Source organism: Macrotis lagotis, chromosome 1 (genome assembly GCF_037893015.1).
Source record: "Macrotis lagotis isolate mMagLag1 chromosome 1, bilby.v1.9.chrom.fasta, whole genome shotgun sequence".
Taxonomy (NCBI): domain Eukaryota; kingdom Metazoa; phylum Chordata; class Mammalia; order Peramelemorphia; family Peramelidae; genus Macrotis; species Macrotis lagotis.
This window is the reverse complement of record NC_133658.1, coordinates 804,700,963-804,721,560: the sequence shown is the minus strand read 5'-3', so window position 1 is coordinate 804,721,560 and position 20,598 is coordinate 804,700,963. Positions and strand designations below refer to the sequence as shown.

Here is a 20,598-nt window from a genome sequence, read left to right as displayed (position 1 = left end):
CTGCTCTTACTCCCATTAGCTCCTGGCTCGGAGGAGGGCGGGTAGAACTGTTTCTGCCTTCAGCCTCCTCCCCTGGGTTGTTTGCACCCCGCCTTCACCTGGCCGGGCTGGGCTGGGCTGGGTCCGCCTTCACCTGACCGGGCTGGGCTGGCCTGGGCCCGCCTGGGCTGGGCTGGGCCCGCCTTCACCTGGCCCGGCTGGGCTGGGCAGCCGCGGTTTCACCGGCAGCAGCTGCTGGAGTTCGGTCGCTCAGGACAGCTGCCAGCCAGTTCGGTCCAGCCCGCGGTCCATCCAGGGAAGGAGGATGAGCCTCGTAGCCGAGCCACGAGCCCCGGGGAAGCCTGCGGCGCTGCAGACGGTGAGCTCAGCTGGCAGAGGGGGCCTGCGGGCCTCCTCCCTTCTCACTCCAGCCTGGGGCCTTCTCTGGCCCGGGCTGCGGGATGTTCACTGACACCTTGGCTTGCATTCGCTCCTGCACCCCCCTCCCGCACCTGCACCCCCCGCACCTGCACCCCCCGCACCTGCACCCCCCTCCCGCACCTGCACCACTTATTCCCACACGCCTCCCCCGCACACACCCGCAGCTAAGCAGTTGAGCACACTTAAACTCGCATGGGCCCTCCGCGCTTTCCTCTCGCTCCTGAAATCTTTTCTTACCAGCCAGGTAGGAGGAGAGACGACTACCTAAGGCTGCTGCCCTCTCCGGAAAAAAGCAGATCCGGCCTCCCCATCCCCCTCCGGCCGGCCCAGTCAGCCCAGACTCTAGGGCCACGGCCCTCCAGAGTTCCCCAGGCTTTCTGGCTAGGGATTCACCAGAGAGAGCAAGGAAGTGGCTAAATGCACTTTGGTAATTGTTTAAAGCTAAATACAGTAGGGAGTGCCTCAGTGGAATGCCAAGAGTTTCCTAGTAATAGAACAAATTTTCATCCTTTTGAAAAGGGGAAATTATGGCATGAGACTCAAACTGCACTTGGTGTTCTGCCACAATGTTTCTTTGATTTTGTAGTCTGAATTTTATGAGGATAACAGGCTCTAGTCAGTACTGAGCAGTGGTTCTCCTACTTTGGGCTATGGGAGGTTTTTAACGCTCTTGATAAAATTTCTCTTGCTAATCCAGTGGAAGAGAATGGACTAAAATCATAGGATGGTTAGGTCTATTTGGCAGTGGTTTAATGGTAGAACTCAAAGAAAAGTCATTAGAGGTTTATTGCTAACTTGGAAGGTTTCCAGTGGAGTGTTCCAGGAATCTGTGCTTAGTCTTATGCTTTCAAATGATTATCCTTTGGATAAAGGCATAGATAACATCACCATCAAATTCACCAGTGACCCAAAAGCTAGATAGGATGACCAACACACTGAACGACAAAGGTTCAAAAAGATCTCAATAGGCTAGAACATTGGGCCACATCCAACAAAATGAAACTCAGTAGGGATAACCATAAAGTCTTGCAGGTGAGTTCAAATGATCCACAAGACAGGGGAGGCATGGTTGACAAAAGAATATCTGAAAAGCACTAAGACTTATTGTGAAAGCTCAATGTGAGTCAACAGTGTGGTCTGATAAAAATGTAGTTTGCTGATCAGGCCACATATAGAGTATTTCATTTTAATTCTAGGCACACCATTTTAGGGAGGCTGTTGATAAGCTGGAGAATACCAGGGGTGAGCAATCATGAAAATGAAGGACTGATTAAAGGAAATAGGAATGTTTGTCATAGAGGAGAGAAGACCCAGGGAAATGTGACTGATGATTATATCTAGATACTTGAAGGGCTATCATGTGGAAGATAGTAGCTAATAATAATATTAGCTAGCATCTTTAAATTGCCCAGACAGTATGCCAATTGCTTTACAATTGGTCCCAATTTTATAACCCAGAGAGATAGGTGTTGTTAGTTCCATTTTATTGTTGAGGAAACTGAGGCAAGAAGAGGCTAAGTGACTTGCCCAAGGTCATTTGACTGGTAAGTGTCTGAGGTCCTACTTGACTCCCTGTCTCCCAACCTACTGCTTTAAGCACTATACTACCTCAATACTTCATAAGGAAGAGGAATTAGACTTTTTCTGATTGACTAGAGAGAAGACTATGAGTTGTGGGTGAAAGTTAAGGAAGGGCAAATTTAGGCTTGATGTTAGGAAAAAACTTAAAAAATAGAGCTATACTGTCTTAGGAAGATTGAGTGCCCCCTTATTTTTAGGTATCCTGGTATAAGATAATCCCTTGATAAGGAGAATCCTTTTTCAGTATTTATTGAACAAGACTTCTTAAGTCTCTTCTAATACTGAAATTCTATGATTCTGAACCAAGGATGTGTGCCTTGAGTTAGAGAAGTGAGGGGAACCTCCTTCATTTGAGGGACATAAAAAGAAGATTGGAACCTTGGTGAATTGGGGTTTTTTGGGGGGGTTGCTGGGCAATGGGGTTAAGTGACTTGCCCAAGATCACACAGCTAGGTAATTATTAAGTGTCTGAGGCCACATTTGAACTCGGGACCTCCTGACTCCAGGGTCGGGGCTCTATCCACTGCACCTTCTAGCCGCTCCAAACCTTGGTGCATTGTTATCAAATTTTCTATGGTGGATCCTCTCATCTCTTATCTGAAAATAGTCCACAGATCTCTCTTATTCCCTTTCCCCTCACAGTACCAAGGATAGGGCTTTTCAATGATAATGATGATAACCGTTCACATTTATAGTTCCTTCTGGCTATAAAATAATTGGATTCAGAGCACTTAACATCTTTAAAAAATGAATTAAAATTTGAACTCATCTTCAGACTTGAAATTTAATGTTCTACTGTACTATGATGCTTACAAAGCACTGTTCCCATAATGCCTCTAAGATTGTATAAGTGTGGGGAACTTTCTGGTGTTCGTTCTTCTAAAATTTATAGTCATACAAAGTTGCCGGGAAGCTCCAAGAGGTTAAGAGATTTGCCTAGGGTCATACATCAAGTATGTGTCTGAGGCAAGATTTAAATCCAGACCCAGCTGGCTCCAAAGTCAGACTCTATTGACTATGCTATTCTGCTTCTCTAGGGGTGTAAGTAGCTCTGTGATTCTATTTCTTATTGTTGCATTTTTTTCAAGTATGTGAATTGGGAGCCATATTGCCTGGTCATATGAGTGGCCACTCATAGGCAGCTTACCTCCTTTTTCCTTCCCTAGGTCCTGTGCTAGTTAGTGTTGCCCATGGCAACACAGTTCTCCTGTGCAGTTGGGCTGCATCTAATGTTTTTTTTTTTTAAATCCTAAATGGTTTGAAACATTTTTGGCAGCTGCATGCTGCAGTTTTTTTGCACACCTTCTATCTATCCTGTTACACTGTGGTTGGTTACCTGCTATTTTGAATCTTTTAGGATGATGAAGAATATCAATTGTTACAGAGATAATAATAACTGATTTACACAGTGCTTCAAGGAAATATACACACACAACACACACACACACCTTGAGATCATCTAAGTAAAATATCATAATTTTGGAGGTAGAAACCACAGAGCAAGAAAATAGGATGTGAAAACAAGGCTATGTCTGCGACTATAGCAAAATGTGAAAACAAGGCTGTTGTCTGAGACTATACCAAAATGTATGCCTCTGGCTCCTTTCCCTACTACTTAGCCCAAGAAGGAAGATACATTTTTAAACTACAAGAATTCCTCATAAAGTTTACAAAATTGATTACTGCTGCATTAAGTACAGCATGGTGATTTTTTTTGTGATGGTGAACTACTTTGTTAGCCATATATACAATTAAGTGGATCAACTCTTGTTCTTTTAGATTAAAATAACTCTGTACTAGCCATATGGTCCTCAGAGAGTGGGCAGACTGTAATTTAATATATATTTCAAGTTTCTATAATTTCATTGAGGTAAGTCCTCCTACTTTTTTGATACAGATCTCAAATCTTCCAAATCTTAGTAAAAAACATGAAGATCTATGACCAAAATTAATCCTGAAATGAAATTTCTGATAATAAGCCTCTATGCATTTAGCTAGATAATTTAAATTTTCTGAGACTGGTTATCTCTTATAAAAATGGAGATAAATGTGTGCCTCCTGGAGTGCCTGTTCCATAGGCAGCAAACTTCCTTTCATCTTAAATCTATTCCTCTCTCACTCTATACTAGCTGCCCCATGATTATATGGCTTCCCAAGTCACTCTTTTCAGTATTACCTACATCTTCACTCATTGTCCTTTGGTTCACTGCTCTAGGCAGGGGAATTGGAATACTCTGTGCTTTATTGTTACTTCCAGGTTCCCCTCCTTCCCAGATCAATTAGCAACCTCTCTTCCTTTGAGGTCTACCTGTCTGTAGACCCTCCTCTTTTCCCCTACCACCACCCCAGTCCAGGACCAATTCATTCCTCTTCCCTCCTTCAATGAATTTGATACCTGGTTTGTAATTTTTCACTCATCCCCAACTCCTGCCTTCATACTAGGAGATTTCAAATATATTGATTTTCCTCCACCCTACCTCAATCACACACAAAGTTCTGCTGAACAAAAGTGGAGAAAAATCACACAGCTGTTCTGACCAGTACCATTATTAATAAATATTAAACCACCTCAACTGGGTCTTCACTGGAGCTAGGCAGACCTTCTAAACCTGCCTTAACTCACTATCCCACTCTCCATAGTAGCTTTTCTAAACTTTATCATTTCTTTTCAAACTTCCCATGATTCTCCTTCCCACTTTCCTCCCAGGTGAGAACTTTGCCTCATATTTTCATGAAAAAATTGAGACCATTTACTATGAATCCCCCTTTTCCCTTCTAATTCATCTATCACTCAGGCACCTTCTTCCACTTCCTTCCCCTTGGTCCATGCTGTACAAATGATTCCTTGTTTGATTCCTTTCCTAAATGTTGGATGCTTGCATTTTCAAGTTAATATTAATTCTGAATTTCAATTTACCATTTTTATAAAGCTCTTTTCACTAGATAATGATTCTAAGTGACTCAGGTATTCTATTTTTGTTTAGGAATGTAAACAGAGGAAACCTCAGATTAGAAGCTGGTGAATTATATTTGGGTCCTGGTTTCACAGCTGTCTTGCATTGGGAGCTTAAATGACTCATTTTGCCTCTGGGTATCTTTTCCCCATTCTAATGAGCATGGTACCTGTTCCTTCTTAACCAATACCTTGGTTTATAGTTTATATGGCCTGTATTTATAGACCTTGAAAGGTAAAGGTCCTTTCCTTATCACATCCCTATGAAGTCATTGGTATAATTATCTCAGGATCACAGAAGTTAAAAATGGGAAAGGATCACTGAGTTTTCCAATACAATCCATATAACATATACTCTCTATATATACTTTCCATATACTTGCTATATACCACACATATCTCTTCTAGTCTTTGATTTTAGACTTCCAGTAAGAAGGAAGCCATGAATTATGGAGTAGGAGAAAGAAGGTCTGGAGTCAGAGGCCTAGAAATCATATTTTTGAAACTACCTGTGTGACCTTAAACAAGTTATTTAAACTCCCTGGGCCTCATTTTCCTCATTGTACAACCAGGTTATACTAGATGGTCTCTGAGGTAATTTTTAGTTCTAGATCTATGATCTTATGACTTCCCAGAACAATCAGTCCAGTTCTTTGATAGACTTAATTGCTACTTCTGTCCATTACTCATACTTCTGCTTTCTAGGGTCAAGCAGAAAAACTCTATACTCTCTTTCATATAATAGTTCTGAAATACTTGAAGTTAGCTATGAGTTTCCCCTTGGGTCTTGTCTTTTTCAAGTTAAATATCCCTAATTCCTTTAATTTTAATCCTTGTAAGATATTGTAAACATCCTGATTACCCTCCTCTATTCACACCTCAGCTTATTGATGTATTCTTTAAAATGTGACACCCAGAACTGAACACAATACCACCAGGGAAGATTGTATAAAGCAGGACTACATAACTACCTAGTTTTGGACACTATACCTCACTTACTAGCGCCTCAGATTGCATTAATTTCCTTGCTGTCATATTTCACTATTGACACTTATTGAGCTTCCAGTCAACTAAAACCCTTAGTTCTTTTTCAGTCTATTATCTAGCTAGTTATACTTCCCTCATCTTTACACTAGTAAATTTGATTTTTTGGTAATTAAAGTGTAAGACTTTATATCAATCCCTATTAAATTTCATTTAGTTATCCCTCCTAGCTCCTTTCTAAAAACTCAAACAGATTATGAAACAAAGAATCAGAGAGATTTCCCCGGGAAGATTTTTCCCAGTATCTCTTTAATTTATGTATTACCAGCAAGAATTTTTATATTTGGGCTTAAAGATTAGTGCTCCTTCTGCAACTCTATAGATTACATTTTGCAAATAAAAAAAAGAGTGTTGTGAAATTGTTGGGTGAAATCAAAGTGCTAATAATCCTCTCTGATTATCTGCAGATGTCACTTGTTGAACTGAATGTGGGGGGTGAACTGTACACCACCACTGTGGGCACCCTGAAAAAATTCCCAGGCTCCAAGCTGGCAGAAATGTTCAATGCAGCCAAGCTTCCCCGGCCTGATTCCCAAGGCAGAATCTTCATTGACCGACCAGGTATCCATTTTCGACCCATCCTAGAATATCTCCGCAGCGGACAGCTGCCCACACAGAGCATCCCAGAGGTATATAGAGAAGCCCAGTTCTATGAGATCCAACCTCTGATCAAGCTCCTAGAGGATACACCCCAGATCTTTGGTGAACAGGTAGCCCGGAAACAATTCTTGCTACGTGTACCAGGATACAATGAGAATCTTGAGCTCATGATCCGGATTGCCAGAGCAGAGGCAGTGGCAGCACGATGTTCTAGTGTACTGGTGTGTGCAGTGAGGACTGAGGAGGATGCCACTCGCTGCCTTGATGCTTTACAAACTCTGGAAACAGACAAGAGATCAGTGGTGAAGTTTGGACCCTGGAAGGCATCACCAGCCATCATCGATCTGTTGGATTGTGTCAAAATGGACATTGAGGCTCAGGGATACTGTATTTCTTACCAGCCTTATCCAGCTGAGAAGGGATTCCGAATCAAATCTTCTGATTACTTTTATAAATTCACTTTCACCTGGTGGTAACTCTCTTGGTCTAAGGATTGAAACTTTTGGCTAGGGATAAATACTTATAGAAAAAGAAATTGTTAAATCATTTAAATGAACTAAATTAAGAAAGTAAAAACTATAATATAAAGATTCTGAATGTGTTTATGATAAAGGGGAGTTACTATGATTGGTAATCAGCAATAGACAAATAGGAAAAGTAGATGAGGAGGTCCGGGCCCTATTTCTGATTTTATCTGTAACAATAAGCACATTTCTTCAATTCTCTACTTACCTTTTCTCTATAAATACTCAAGTATGTATATGTGTATATATGCATTTATAAAAATACATAAATATATACATACAATTCAATTGTGTATGTATATATACACCCAATATGATGAGGACAAATAAGAAAGAATTTGTCCTCATCATATTGCTCCTAAGATCTTTTCCAATTGTGATGATCTCTGTTCTGATTTTTAAGATTATGTAATTTAAGGTCTCCTGTGTCTCTGACATACTATGATTCTAGTATTTTTAAATACTTGTAGTTCACAAGAGAAAAGTCCTATATCAGTGATAAATATAAAACACTAAACTCCTCCTTAGAATGCTAATCTTTTTGAAATAGACAGTAAAAAAGATGGACAGAATTTCTCTTCTTGTTTAGCTTTATTTTATTTTGTTCTCTATGAAATGACTGCTGAAAGCTTGTTAATTGTCTCCCTCTTTTCTCTGGAACAAAACATGTCTTACTTTGCCAGTAATATGGAATCAATACTACCTCTAAGACTGGCCAGGCAGGTTCTAGTTCAGAAATATTCTTTGACCTTGATCTAAGAAATAGAAAGGCTGCAAATACTTTAGAACAACAGATAATGAGAGTGTGACTCATTTCCCAAACTATTTGTTTGATGTAGGAGTCATATCACAAAAGGATTCTTTGGAAGATTAATTTCTGACTATAGACTTCACTGTGAAGCAAAGTCCAAAAGCAGAACAATATTTGATCTTATCGTGGGCACACAAAACAATGACATTTCTAAGATTCTGTTTTTAACCACAGCATCATGATGTGTTAGTTTTGGCAGTTATGAGTCTACAATTTTTTTTAAAGAAAGATTTTATTTATTTTGAGTTTTACAATTTCCCCCCATTCTTGCTTCCCTCCCCCTACAAATTTGTTTTAAAAATTGCTGAACCCTGAATAGTAAATAATTCCAGTTCAAGATAACTGATTACTTACATTTATGGTACTATTAACTGTAGATTTTTAAAGAACAAAGACTTATTAAGGATGGTGATTTTTCAAATTAAAATCTGTGTTCACAATGATTTTGTAATAGGGTTGTTTATAGCATATTACTATTTAGAAATTATGGCTGTTTTTAGAGTTTTTCTCAAAATTTGCTTACATTCATATAATTTAAGGTTTATAATGTTCTTTCCTCAAAACCATAAGAGATAAGTACAAGTTGGTGGACTTGGGAGAACTAGGCTCTTAGAGACTAAGTACAATGTATCACCTGGAACAAGTCACTTAAGCTGTCTAAATATATTTCTTCATCTATAAAATAAGAATCATATACTTGCTCCCTTAATAATAATAGTTCGTTTATCTTTTTTATTAATTTTTATTAAAGATATTATTTGAGTTTTACAATTTTCATCCCAATCTTACTCCCCCCCCCCCCCCACGGAAAGCAATCTGTCAGTCTTTACTTTGTTTCCATGTTGTACCTTGATCCAAATTGGGTATGAGAGAGAAATCATATCCTTAGAGAAGAGACAAGGATTCTAAGAGGTAACAAGATCAACAATAAGATATCTGTTTTTTTATAAATTAAAGGGAATAGTCCTTGAACTTTGTTCAAACTCCACAGCTCCTTAACTGGATACAGATGGCACTCTCCTTTGCAGACAGCCCAAAATTGCTCCCGATTGTTGCACTGATGGAATGAGTAAGTCCTTCAAGGTTGATCATCACTCCCATGTTGCTGTTAGGGTATACAGTGTTTTTCTGGTTCTGCTCATCTCACTCAGCATCAATTCACGCAAATCCCTCCAGGCTTCCCTGAAATCCCATCCTTCCTGGTTTCTAATAGAGCAATAGTATTGCATGACATACATATAGCACAGTTTGCTAAGCCATTCCCCAATTGAAGGACATTTACTGGATTTCCAATTCTTTGCCACCACAAACAGGGCTGCTATAAATATTTTTGTACAAGTAATGTTTTTACCCTTTTTCTTCATCTCTTCAAGATATAGACCCAGTAGTGGTATTGCTGGGTCAAAGGGTATGCACATTTTTGTTGCCCTTTGAGCGTAGTTCCAAATAGCTCTCCAGAAGGGTTGGATGAGTTCACAGCTCCACCAACAGTGTAATAGTGTCCCAGATTTCACACAACCCTTCCAACAATGATCATTATCCTTTCTGGTCATGTTGGCCAGTTTGAGAGGTGTGAAGTGGTACCTCAGAGAAGCTTTAATTTGCATTTCTCTAATAATTAATGATTTAGAGCATTTTTTCGTATGGCTATGAATTGCTTTGATCTCCTCATCTGTAAATTGCCTTTGCATATCCTTTGACCATTTGTCAATTGGGGAATGGCTTTTTGTTTTAAAAATATGACTCAAGGGGCCGCTAGGTGGCGTAGTGGATAAAGCACCAGCCCTGGAGTTAGGAGTATCTGGGTTCAAATCCGATCTCAGACACTTAATAATTATCTTAAAGATTGTTTACCAATTTACTACATTTCTTTTGATCTTGGTTACAGTGGTTTTATCCATGCAAAAGCTTTTTTTTAATTTAATGTAATTGAAATCATCTAATTGGTTTTTGGTGATGTTTTCCAACTCTTCCTTAGTCATAAACTACTCCCCTTTCCATAGATCTGACAGGTAAACTAGTCCTTAATCTTCTAATTTGTTTATAGTATTTTTTTTAGGTTTTTGCAAGGCAAATGGGGTTAAGTGGCTTGCCCAAGGCCACACAGCTAGGTAATTATTAAGTGTCTGAGACCGGATTTGAACCCAGGTACTCCTGACTCTAGGGTGCTTTATCCACTACACCACCTAGCTGCCACTAGTATTGTTTTTTTATGTCTGTAACCATTTGGATCTTATCTTGGTAAAGGGTGTTAGGTGTTGGTCTAATCTAAGTTTCTTCCATACTAACTTCCAATTATCCCAGCAGTTTTTATCAAAGAGGGAGTTTTTATCCCAATGGCTGGACTCTTTGGGTTTATCGAACAGCAGATTACTACAATCATCTCCTGCTTTTATACCTAGTCTATTCCACTGGTCCACCACTCTTTCTTAGCCAATACCAAACAGTTTTGATGACTGATGCTTTATAATATAATTTTAGATCAGGGGCTAAGCCACCTTCTTTTGCACTTTTTTTTTCCATTAAGCTCCTGGCAATTCTTGACTTTTTATTTCTCCATATGAATTTACTTACAATTTTTTCTAACTCATTAAAGTAACTTTTTGGAATTTTGATTGGTAGGGCACTAAACAGATAGTTTAGTTTTGGTAGCATTGTCATTTTTATTATATTAGCTCTACCTATCCATGAGCAGTTGATATTTGCCCAGTTATTTAAATCTGATTTAATTTGTATGAAAAGTGTTTTATAATTGTTTTCAAAAAGATTCTGAGTCTGTCTTGGCAAATAGACTCCCAAGTATTTTATATTGTCTGAGGTTACTTTGAATGGGATTTCTCTTTCTAGCTCTTCCTGCTGTATCTTGCTAGACATATATAGAAAAGTTAAGGATTTATGAGGGTTTATTTTATAACCTGCAACTTTGCTAAAATTGCTAATTGTTTCCAGTAGTTTTTTGGATGATTTCTTGGGATTCTCTAGGTAGACCATCATGTCATCTGCAAAGAGTGAGAGTTTTGTCTCTTCCTTCCCAATTCTGATTCCTTCAATTTCTTTTTCTTCTCTTTTTGCTGAGGCTAACATTTCTAATACATTATTGAATAGTAGTGGTGATAATGGGCACCCTTGTTTCACCCCTGATCTTATTGGGAATGCCTCTAGCCTCTCCCCAATTGACTATAATGCTTGTTGATGGTTTCAGATAGATACTGCTAATTATTTTAAGGAACAGTCCATTTATTCCTAAACTCTCTAGTGTTTGTTTTTTTTAGGTTTTTGCAAGGCAAACAGGGTTAAGTGGCTTGCCCAAGGCCACACAGCTAGGTAATTATTAAGTGTCTGAGACCGGATTTGAACCCAGGTACTCCTTACTCCAGGGCCGGTGCTTTATCCACTACACCACCTAGCCGCCCAACTCTCTAGTGTTTTTAATAGGAATGGATGCTGTATTTTTGTCAAAAGCTTTTTCAGCATCTATTGATATGATCATATGATTTCTGATAGATTTGTTGATATAATTGAGTATACTAACAGTTTTCCTAATATTGAACCAAACCTGCATTCCTAGAATAAATCCTACTTGATCATAATGTATTATCCTGGTGATAACTTGTAATCGTTTTGCTAAGATTTTATTTAAGATTTTTGCATCTATATTCATCAGGGAAATAGGTCTATAATTTTCTTTCTCTGTTTTAACTCTTCCTGGTTTAGGTAACAGCACTAGATTGGTTTCATAGAAAGAGTTAGGCAGGGTTCCATCTTCCCTATTTTTCCAAAGAGTTTATATAGAATTGGAACCAATTGTTCCTTAAATGTTTGGTAGAATTCACTTGTGAATCCATCAGGCCCTGGAGATTTTTTTTAGGGAGTTCAGTGATGGCTTGTTGAATTTCTTTTTCTGAGATAGGGTTGTTTAGGTATTTAATCTCTTCTTCATTTAACCTGGGCAACTTATATTTTTGTAAATATTCATCCATTTCACCTTAGATTATGAAATTTATTGGCAAAGAGTTGGGCAGAATAATTTCAAATTATTACTTTAATTTCCTCCTCATTGGTGGTGAGTTCACCTTTTTCATTTATAATACTAGCAATTTGGTTTTCTTCTTTTTTTTAATCAAATTGACCAGAGGTTTATTAATTTTATTGGTTTTTTCATAATACCAACTTTTGGTTTTATTTATTAATTCAATAGTTTTTTTGCTTTTGCTTTTATTAATTTCTCCTTTAATTTTTAGAATTTCTAATTTTGTATTTAATTGGGGATTTTTGATTTGTTCTTTCTCTAATTTTTTTAGTTGCATGTTTAGTTCATTGATTTCCTCTTTCTCAAATTTATTCTTGTAAGCATTTTGAGCTATAATATATCCCCTGTGAGTTGCTTTGAATGAATCCCATAGGTTTTAGCTCATTGATCTTTAAAGGTTAAAAAGCATTCTCCCAGTACAGGAGAAAATCAGCTTGGTGTAGTCAATAAAGTACTGGTCCAGAACTGGGAAGATGTGAGGTCAAAAGATCAATTTGGATTCCCTTCTTAATATTTGTCTTTTGAGGGTTCTTCAAGCATGATGTATTCATTAACTTCTGTAAATCTGAAGGCTCTTTCTCTTTTTGTTCTATACTACCTCACTGAGAAGCTAGGTGGTGTGGTATATTAGGCTTGGTGACAGGAAAGCCCAAGACACTTATCTTTGTGGCCCTAGACAAACATTTAACCTCTTAAGAGCAAAGGTGTCTGGAGGGTCAAATGAAATAGCATATGCTTTGCAAACCTTAAAGTACAATATAAATGCTAGTTCTTAACTGTATTATGTACATATTTACAAGTTATCTTCTCCATTAGAATGTGAAATCCTTGAAAGCAGTCTTTTTTTGCTTTTCTTTGCATCCTCTGCAAAAAATGAGTATTTACTTATTGACCAAAATTTCCCTCCATCCCTAACCAGATGTATATACATGAGTAAGTCACCTAACATTTTTAAGTCATAGTATCTTCCTTAAAATGATGATACCTGTAGCACCTAAAAGATTTATTATGAGGTTTCATTCTTTCAAACTTACATCCTCATTTTTCTTAGTCAAACTTAAAGAAAATCCCACTCCATAAAAGTCTTGTACTTTTATTTTTATTTTGTTGTTGTTGTTGTTTTGTTTTTTTGGGTTTTTTTGCAAGGCAGGTTGAGTGACTTGTCCAAGGTTGTACACACAGCTAGGTAATTATTAAGTGTATGAGGCTGGATTTTAATTCATGTCTCCCTGAGGGCTGGTGCTCTATCCACTGCACCACCTAGCTGCCTCGTCTTTCACTTTCCATCAATTCTCTACTCTTTGCAAGTTAAGTTCTGTCCTTATCATCATTCAACTAAAAAGTTCTTTTCAAGTTATGACTGATCTCTTATTTGAAAAATCCATGGCTTTTTTGGTTTTCAATTCTACTCTGATTTTCTCCTACCTCTCCAGTCTCCTTTGCTTTGTCATCATCCCTGTCTCACTCTCTAAAAATAGATAATAATCAAAGCTCTATACTGGACCCTTTCTCTCAATTATATCTCTAGCTTCCATGGATTCATCTGTCATTTCTATACAGATGACTCTGAAATCTACATATTTGATATTCTAGATTTGTCAAGTATCATCATCAACCGCCTACTGGATATTTCCAAGTGAATGCCACCTGGACATCTCAGATTCATCATGTCCAAAACAGAACTCACCTTACTTTCCTGCTTCACATCCAGAACCTTCTTAACTCTCCTTTCTGTTGAGGGTACTATCATTCTTATAGTCCACTCACATTCTGAATCTTAATGCTGAACCTGATTTTTTTCTCTTACTCTCAATATCCAATGAATTGCCAAGTCTTTTACACAACCTGTCCATTCACATTGCCTAGTTCAGGTCCCTTCCTATACCTGAACTACTACTTCAACAGCATTGCAATTGTTTTTTTGCCTTATTTCTCCTCTCTTCAACCCATCCTCCACATAGCTGTTAAATTGATATTCCCAAAGCATAACCATGTCACTCTCCTGCTGAGTTTTGATGGTTCCCTATTGCTTGCTTCTAGGACAAAATGCAAACTTCCTTATTTGTATTTAAGGTCTTATATGAATCTGGTTACAACCTATCTTTCAAATATTTTTACACGTTATCCTTCATACACCCTACTTCTTAGACAAATTGACCCATGTGCTCTTTTTTCACACAGTGCTTTGCACAAAATAAGAACATAGTGTCTTTTCATCCATTCACTTTCCTATCAAACATTCCATTTTGCACTTTGCTAAATGTTGGTAATAAAAAGAAAGGCAAAAACATCTTCTGTCTTCAAGAAACTGACATTCTAAGGAAGATAATATGCAATAAATAGATGTATACAAGATACATAAAAGGTAGATGGAAGGAAACTAAAAAGGGAAAGATTCTAGTAGCTAGGGAGACAAGTCAAGGCCCCCACCAGAAAGTGGCTTTTGACTTTTGAATTTTGAATTAGACTTTAAAGGAAAGGAGGGATTTGCATAGACAATGAAAATGCAGGAGATAAGAGTACAGTATTTGTCTTGTGTGTTATAGAGTAAATGGAGGGGAGTGAAATCTTAAGAACATTGGAAAGGTAGAAAGGAGTGGAGAAAGGTAGAAAGGTGTGGAGAGCTTTAAACAAAGGATTTCACATTTGCACTTGTAGGTAATAAAGAGCCACTAGAATTTGAATGGAGTGACAGTTGAGATCTATGCTTTAGAAAAATCCCTTTGGTAGCTCTGTAGAGGCTGGATTGGAGTAGGGAAACCAATTAAATGACTATAGCAATAGTTTAGATGAGAAGTAATTGCCTGAACTAGGATGGTAGCTGTGTAAGTGATGAGGCTGTGCAGGTAAAGGTGACAATGTGACAAGTAACTGAATATGTGGAGTGAGAATGAGTTGTGGGTATAGGTAACTGGGATAGTGGTATTCTCAATAGCAATAGAAAAGTTGAGATGGGAAAGATAACGATGTGTGGGGCATGTTAAGTTAAAGAGAGTTATAGTATATTTAAAAAGTTTGAAATGTTCAGTGGCTGGTTAGCAATTGAGCCTGGAGTTCAGAATAGGAATTGGAACTGGGCATTTAAATCTTGTAATCATCTGCATAAATAGTTGAATCCAGAAGCTGAAGAGATCATCAAGTGAGATAGTAAATGGAACATATATAGAACCCAGGACAGAGTCTTGGTTTGCAATATAGTTAGGAGAAATAACTGGCTAAAAAGTAGCAAACATTGAGAAGCTATGATACGGATAGCAAGAGAACAACATATATATATATATATATATATATATATATATATATATATATATATATATATATATGTTTATAAGTTTGTATATAGTTCTTGTCCTTCATTATGGAAGAAGACTAAAATGACAACACTAAGTTTGCGACAAATTACAGTGTGTCCGACTATAGCTGATCAGACCAATACAAGTTCATTCTATTACAGATTGGGCATAAACAATCCATGTGAACACCTGGGGTGGGTACTCTAAACTGCAGAATATCATGTTTACTTTGTACTGCTTTAATTCTGTCTTCCTCATAGAGTGCAGCACCCTCACTGATGAGGGCATGCCATGTGGGGCAGTCCTGTGCCAGTGTCTTCCATGCTGTACAATCATTTCTAAAGTTCATCAATGAGACCTTCAGAGGGTCTTGGTATCATTTCTTCTGACCCCCTTGTGAGTACTTGGTCTCCATAAAGTGTAAGTTTTCCATAAAATAGTTTCCTTGGCAAGCGTACATCTGGCATTCTAATAATGTGTCCAGCCCATCGTCATTGCACTCCACTCTCTGTACTGATGTTGGAATGCTAGGCTAGTTTAGATCTAGAAAGGACCTCAGTGTCTGGTATCTTCTCTTGCCAGGTGATCTTCAAAATTTTCCTAAGACAATTTAAATGGAAGCAATTCAGTTTCCTGAAATGGCGCTGGTAGATTATCCAGGTTTCACAGACATATATCATTGAGGTCAATACAATGATTTTGTAGACCTCCAGTTTGGTAATGTCTAATACCTCTTCTCTCCCATACTTTGTTTTGGAGCCTTGCAAATACTGGGCTAGCTCTGGCAATCTGAGTGTCAACCTCCTTGTCAATGTGTACTTCAAAGGACACTGCCAAGGTTAGTGAACTTGTCCACAGTACTCAAAGTTCTGGTTCCACATGTGGATGGTGAGGTGCTGGCTGATGGAGCACCTGTGTTTTCTTGGTGTTAATTGTTAGACCAAAATGAGCACAAGCAGCAGAGAATCGATCCATACTTTATTACATCTCTGCTTCAGGGGCTGCGTTAAGGATACAATGATCTGCAAACAGAAAATCATGCACCAGCACTCCCTCCACTTTAGGCCTTTTCAAGTTAAAGAATTTGCCATTAGTGCGGTAGTTGACTTTGAAGCCACATTCATCCTCATTGAAGGCATTTGATAACATGGCCAAAAATATCATGCTAAAAAGTATAGGAACAAGAACACATCCTGGTTTTACTCCATTGGTGACTGAGAAATCTCAAGAGCCTCATCCACTATCCAGAACTCAGCTATGCATGCCATTATGAAATTGATGTACAATACTGATGAACTTTGGGCAACCAGATTTTGACATAATTTTCCATAAACCCTTGCAACTGCTGGTTTCAAAAGTCATGGTCAGATCTACAAATGTTGTATACAGACCTCTGTTCTGTTCCTGGCATTTTTCCTGGAGTTGTTGGGCAGTAAACACTAAATTGACTACACTTTCTGAAGCCACGCTGGCTCTGAGGAAGGTGACAAACTTCTAGGTGAAGGATCAGCCTTTTGAGAAGGACTCTGGCAAGAATATTACTAGCAAAGACTAAAAGAGAAATACCTTGTGATTGTCACACCTTTACCTGTCATTTCCTTTACCTTTATAGAGAATGACAATGGAGTCATCCTATATAACCTGGAAAATTTCAGTCAGTTTTGGATGAGCAATGAACCCCCTACCCCCGACATTGTAGATCTCAGCTGGAATAGAATAAACATTAGATGCTTTGCCACTTGAAAGAAACTAATGGCATTCAAAACAACTTCTTCTGTTGGAACATCAGGTAGGGTTCAACTTGAGGTAAGGGGTCAATGGATTCTACATTGATTGATGATGAGTCTGTTAAAGAACACTAGAAGAATATCAGGAGATTAGAGTGTCTTTCTCTGAGCAGGAATAGTTTGTTGCTAACTTGGAGGGAAAAATGAGCCAACACACAGATGGCCACAGTGGAGCAGAAAAGGAGTGGGCAGCTTTCAGAGATCAGAGATCTCGTGTAAAGCATTGAATTTGCTCAGTGGGTTTGTCTTGGGAGGTAGATACCCAAGTATTTGTTGTCTGCAGTTATTTTAAATGAAATTTCTCTTTCTATATCTTGTTCTTGGACTTTGTTGTTCATATATATAGCAATGCTGATGATTTATGTGGGTTTATTATATATCCTGCTACTTTGCTGAATTTGTTAATTGTTTCAAGGAATTTTTTAGATGATTTTCTCAGGTTCTCTACGTATACCATCATAGTATCTGCAAAGAGTGAAAGTTTTGCTTTCTCATTGCCAATTCTGTTTCCTTCAATTTCTTTTTCTTCCCTTATTGCTACTGCTAGCATTTCCAATACTATATTGAATAGTAATGGTGATAATGGGCATCCTTGTTTCATCCCATATTTACTGGAAATGTTCTGAGTCTGTTCCCTTTAAATATAATATTTGTTAATGGTTTTAGATAGATACTATTTATCATTTCAAGGAAAACTCCATTTATCCTTAAACTTTCTAGTGTTTTTAATAGGAATGGATGTTGTATTTTATCAAAGGCATTTTCAGCATCTATTGAGATAATAATATGGTTTCTGTTGATTTTACTATTGATATGTTTAATTATGTTGAGTGTTTTCCTAATGTTGAACCATCCCTGCCTGCCTGATACAAATTCAAACAGATCATGGTGTTTTATGCTGGTAATAACTTGCTATAGTCTCATTGCTAAAATTTTATTCAAGATTTTTGCATCAATATTCATTAGGAGTCAGATATAACACATTTTCTTTTTTACTTCTCGCAAGGGGCTGGGATTGGAAGGCCTGTCCAGGACCATAGGGCCAGGTGGATGCTGGGCCTAAAGGGGTGGTATGGGGGCTCAGGGCCTCTTGGCCCCAGGACCAGGGATCTGTCTGCTGCACCACTCAGCTACCCTACAGCAGAATCAGAGTGAAAGGAGAGAGAAAATATAGTACATGGTAGTGGAGAAATATGAAAGGAGGGAGTTGCGATCAGCAGTGGCAACATTGGAAAAATATGGAAGTAACTTTTGTGATGGACTTACCATAAAGAATGTGATCCATCCACGACAGAGTTGTTGGTGTTGGAACAAAGACTGAAGCACATTTTTTATTATTATTACTTGGGGGAGGGTGCAGGGCAAATGGGGCTGGGTGTTCTGCCTGGAGGTGCATAGCAGGGTGATCATTGGGTGTCTGAAGCTGGATTTAGACCCAGGTGCTCCTGGCTCAAGGGCCAATGCTCTGTCTGCCACCCAGCCACCCCTACTATTATTACTATTTTATTTTATTTTGGGTCTTTTTTTTCTTTGCAGGGCAGTGGGGTTCAGGTGGCTTGCATGTCACACGACTGGGTGATTGTTGGGTCTACGGGGCTGGATGTGGGCTTGGGTGCTCGTGGCTCCAGGGCTGGTGCTTCATCCATTGCACCACCTGGCCATACCTACAATTATTACTATTATTTTTTTAAATTTTATTCCTTTTCTCTCCCCTTTACTTTATCGCTCAAGCAAGTCTATTTATGGGGGGGAGGGGGTGTTTTGTTTACACTTAAGAATATTTTATTAATGTAAAAAAAATTTGTACAAAATGAGAAAAAAAATATTCATTAGGAGATTGGTCTATAATTTTGTCTATTTCAGTTCTTCCTGGTTTAAATATCAGCACCATGTTGGTATCATAAAAGGAGTTTGGCAGAACTACTTCCTCTTCTATTTTTATTGTTCCTTAAATGTTTGGTAGAATTCACTTGTAAATCATCTGGACCTGGAGATTTTTCTTAGGAAATTTATTGATGGTTTCTTCAATTTCTTTTTCAGAAATGGGGATATTTAAGTAATTTATTTCCTCTTCTGTTAATCTGGGAAGTTTGTATTTTTGTGAATATCCATTTCACTCAAGTTATAGTTCGGCAAAGTAGCTCTGAATTATCTCTTTAATTTCCTCCTAATTGGTGGTTAGTCTATGCTTTTCATTTTTGATACTGGTAATTTGGATATCTTCTTTTCTTTTTTTTTATTAGATTAACCAGAGGTTTGTCTATTTTATTGGCTTTTTCACAAAACCAACTCTTAGTTTTATTTATGAGAACAATGGTTTTCTTGCTTTCTATTTTATTAATCTCTTCCTTGATTTTCAGAATTTCTAATTTGGTATTTAATTGGGGTTGTTTAATTTGTTCTTTTTCTAGTTTTTTTAGTTACATACCCAATTCACTGATCCCCTCTTTCTCTATTTTATTCATATAGGCATTTAAAGATATAGTTTCCCCTCAAAACTGCCTTTACTGCATCCCATAAATTTTGGTATGATGTATCATTATTATTATTTTCTTGAATATAATTATTATTTCTATTATTTGTTGTTTGATCTACCTATTATTTAAGATAAAGTTATTTAATTTCCAATTAGTTCTTGGTTTATCTTCCCTTGACCCTTTATTACATGTAATTTTTATTGCATCATGGTCTGAGAAGTGTGTATTTATTATTTCTGCCTTTCTGCATTTGATTTTAAAATTTTTGTACCCTAGTATGTCATCAATTTTGGTAAAGGTGCCATGCACTGCTGAGAAAAATTCTTTTCTATTCCCATTAATTTTTTAATAGAGTTTTTATTTTATTTATTTACTTATTTATTTTCAAGGCAATGGGGTTAAATGGCTTGCCCAAGGCCACACAGCTAGGTAATAATTGTCTGAGGTCATATTTGAACTCAGGTACTCTTGACTCCAAGGACAGTGCTCTGATCCACTGTACCACCTAGCTGCCCCCCCATTAAGTTTTTAAAAATTTATTTATTTTGAATTTTAAATCCCCCCCATCTCACTTCCTTCCTCTCACCCCCCACAGATTCTTACATTAGAAGATAACAGCTTTTTAAAAATTAAAAGTAATAGTCTTTGATCTTTGTTCAAACTCCACAATTCTTTCTCTGGATACAGATGGTATTCTCCATCACAGATACACCAAAATTGTGCCTGATTGTTACACTAACGGAATGAGCAAGACCATTAAGTTTGATCATCAACCCCATGTCACTGTTAGGATGTACAATGTTCTTCTGGTTCTGCTCATCTCGTAAAGCATCAGTTCATGAAAATCCCTCCAGGCTTCCCTGAATTCCTGTCCCTCCTAGTTTCTATTAGAATAATAGTTTTCCATCACATACATATACCACATTTTATTGTCATTCCGCAACTGATGGACATGCACTCAATTTCCAGTTCTTTGTCACCACAAACAGTGCTGCTAAGAATGTTTTGGTACAAGTGATGTTTTTAAGCTTTTGACAAAATATAGTACCCATTCCTACTAAAAACACTAGAGAGTATA

General features: G+C 37.8%; 1 protein-coding gene across 1 annotated transcript; it reads left to right on the top strand.

Moving 5' to 3' along the window:
• Positions 1–207: 207 nt before the first annotated feature.
• On the top strand, positions 208–12,062 carry KCTD14 (potassium channel tetramerization domain containing 14). The gene is made up of 2 exons (XM_074216969.1): positions 208–358; positions 6,406–12,062. Exons 1-2 carry the CDS (start codon positions 305–307, stop codon positions 7,072–7,074), a joined length of 723 nt encoding a protein of 240 aa, XP_074073070.1. The 5' UTR covers positions 208–304; the 3' UTR covers positions 7,075–12,062.
• Positions 12,063–20,598: the final 8,536 nt, after the last annotated feature.